Source organism: Geospiza fortis, unplaced genomic scaffold, assembly GCF_000277835.1.
Source record: "Geospiza fortis unplaced genomic scaffold, GeoFor_1.0 scaffold567, whole genome shotgun sequence".
Taxonomy (NCBI): Eukaryota; Metazoa; Chordata; class Aves; order Passeriformes; family Thraupidae; genus Geospiza; species Geospiza fortis.
This window is the reverse complement of record NW_005054730.1, coordinates 54051-55750: the sequence shown is the minus strand read 5'-3', so window position 1 is coordinate 55750 and position 1700 is coordinate 54051. Positions and strand designations below refer to the sequence as shown.

Genomic DNA, 1700 nt, shown 5'->3' with positions numbered 1-1700 from the left:
ACTTCTGGGGCTGTGTCCCTGTCCCCACTGGGTCCCATCCCAAACTGGAGTCCCATCACATGGTTCCTGAGGGATCTGAGATCACTGTCCTCTAAAAAATTGGCAAAACCCTGCCCCTCGGCCTCCAAACCAGCCCCGGGGTGGTGGGCCATGTCCCCCTTTTCGTGTCCCCTTGTCCCCAGTGTGGCAGTGTCACGGTCCCAGCTCTGCATGGGACAGGTTGGTGGTGGCCCCCCATCAGCGTGTCCATGCCCCACAGGTGGGCAGCGTGGGGAAGAGCAGTGCCCAGGTGGATGGGAACAGCAGCCTCGTCCTCCACCCCCTCATCAAGGAGCAGCACGGAGTCTGGGAATGCACGGCCACCAACCAGGTGGCCAGTGTCACCACTGCCACCTCTGTCCACGTCCTGGGTGAGCTGCCTGGGTGAGCTGGGATGCTCCTGGGGTGCTGGAAAGGGTGGTCCAAGCCCCCCAGTGTGACACTGCTGCCCGCCAGGTACCAGTCCCCACGCTGTCACCAACGTGTCCGTGCTCCCACTGCTGCTGGCAGCCAACATCTCCTGGGAGCCAGGCTTTGATGGAGGCTACTTCCAGAGGTTCAGCGTCTGGTACACCCCTCTGTGAGTGCCCACCCTCGCTGTGTCCCCCCCCTAGGGACCACAGCTCCCTCTCACGGGTCCCTCCTGTCCCCAGGGTGAGGTACCCACCGCGGGCACACCACGACTGGGTGTCGCTGTCGGTGCCAGCTGGGGCTCAGCACCTTCTGGTGGAGAACCTGCAGCCAGACACCAGTTACCAGTTCAGCGTCCTGGCCCAGAACAAGCTGGGCAGTGGCCCCTTCAGCCAGATCGTCACCTCCGTGCCCAGGGGTAAGGGCAGCTCCCCAAAACACCCCCGGTGCCCCCGTGCCCACCTCGTGCCAACCTCTGCTCGCTCCCCAAGGCTTCCCAGTGACCACAGTGCCTCCGGAGCCTCCGGCCATGACCGTGCACGTCTTCCTGTCCCCACCCCGGGCTCTGACTGCCAACGAGACCGTGAGGGGGGTCCTGCTGCCCTGGGACCCCCCTGCCCGTGCCTCGGTGGCCCTGAGCGGGTACGCGCTGGAGCTGCGGCAGGACAAGGGCGGCTGGGAGGTGCTGGAGCGCTCCATCCCCGGCACTGACACCCAGGTGCTGGTGCCAGGGCTCATCAAGGTGAGGTCTGGCTGGGTTAGGGCTCGGTGCTCGCTGTGGCAGCGCGGCTCATGGCTCTGTGTCCTCCTCAGGACGCCTTCTATGAGTTCCGACTGGTGGCCTTTGCTGGCAGCTACATCAGCGACCCCAGCAACACGGTGAACGTGTCCACGGCAGGTGCGTGGGGAGAGAAACCAGGGGTGGGAAACATCCAAATTCCCAAAGGAGAGCCCCCTTCATGCTGCTCCCACCCCCCTGTCCCTGCTGCTAAGCTGGGGGCACAGACAGGGCAGGACCCCCAAGGCTAAAGCTGGGGCAACAGCCAGAGTGGCTTCAGCCTCAGCAACCAGAGCATCTCCTCTCTTGGTGCCCAGGGCAGTGGGCAGAGCAGCCCTGGTGGGGCAAGAGCTGAGTCTTTGCTGTGTCCCCATGATGTGGTGACACCAGGGGAGGGCTGTGCCTGCCTGATCGGGTGCCCTGAGCGTGGCAGGGGGCACAGGTCCCCCCCAAGGGCAGAGCAGCCCTGGTG

The 1700-nt window shown here is 65.0% G+C and overlaps 1 protein-coding gene across 1 annotated transcript in view; it reads left to right on the top strand.

Annotated features, from left to right (window-relative positions):
- Positions 1-1700, top strand: part of IGSF9 (immunoglobulin superfamily member 9) — a 19508-nt gene that overhangs the window by 8384 nt on the left and 9424 nt on the right. The window contains exons 9-13 of the mRNA XM_031065297.1: positions 260-410; positions 496-619; positions 693-868; positions 942-1192; positions 1264-1474. Of these exons, the coding sequence (XP_030921157.1) occupies positions 260-410; positions 496-619; positions 693-868; positions 942-1192; positions 1264-1474 (913 nt within the window). The remainder of the gene's footprint in view (positions 1-259; positions 411-495; positions 620-692; positions 869-941; positions 1193-1263; positions 1475-1700) is intronic.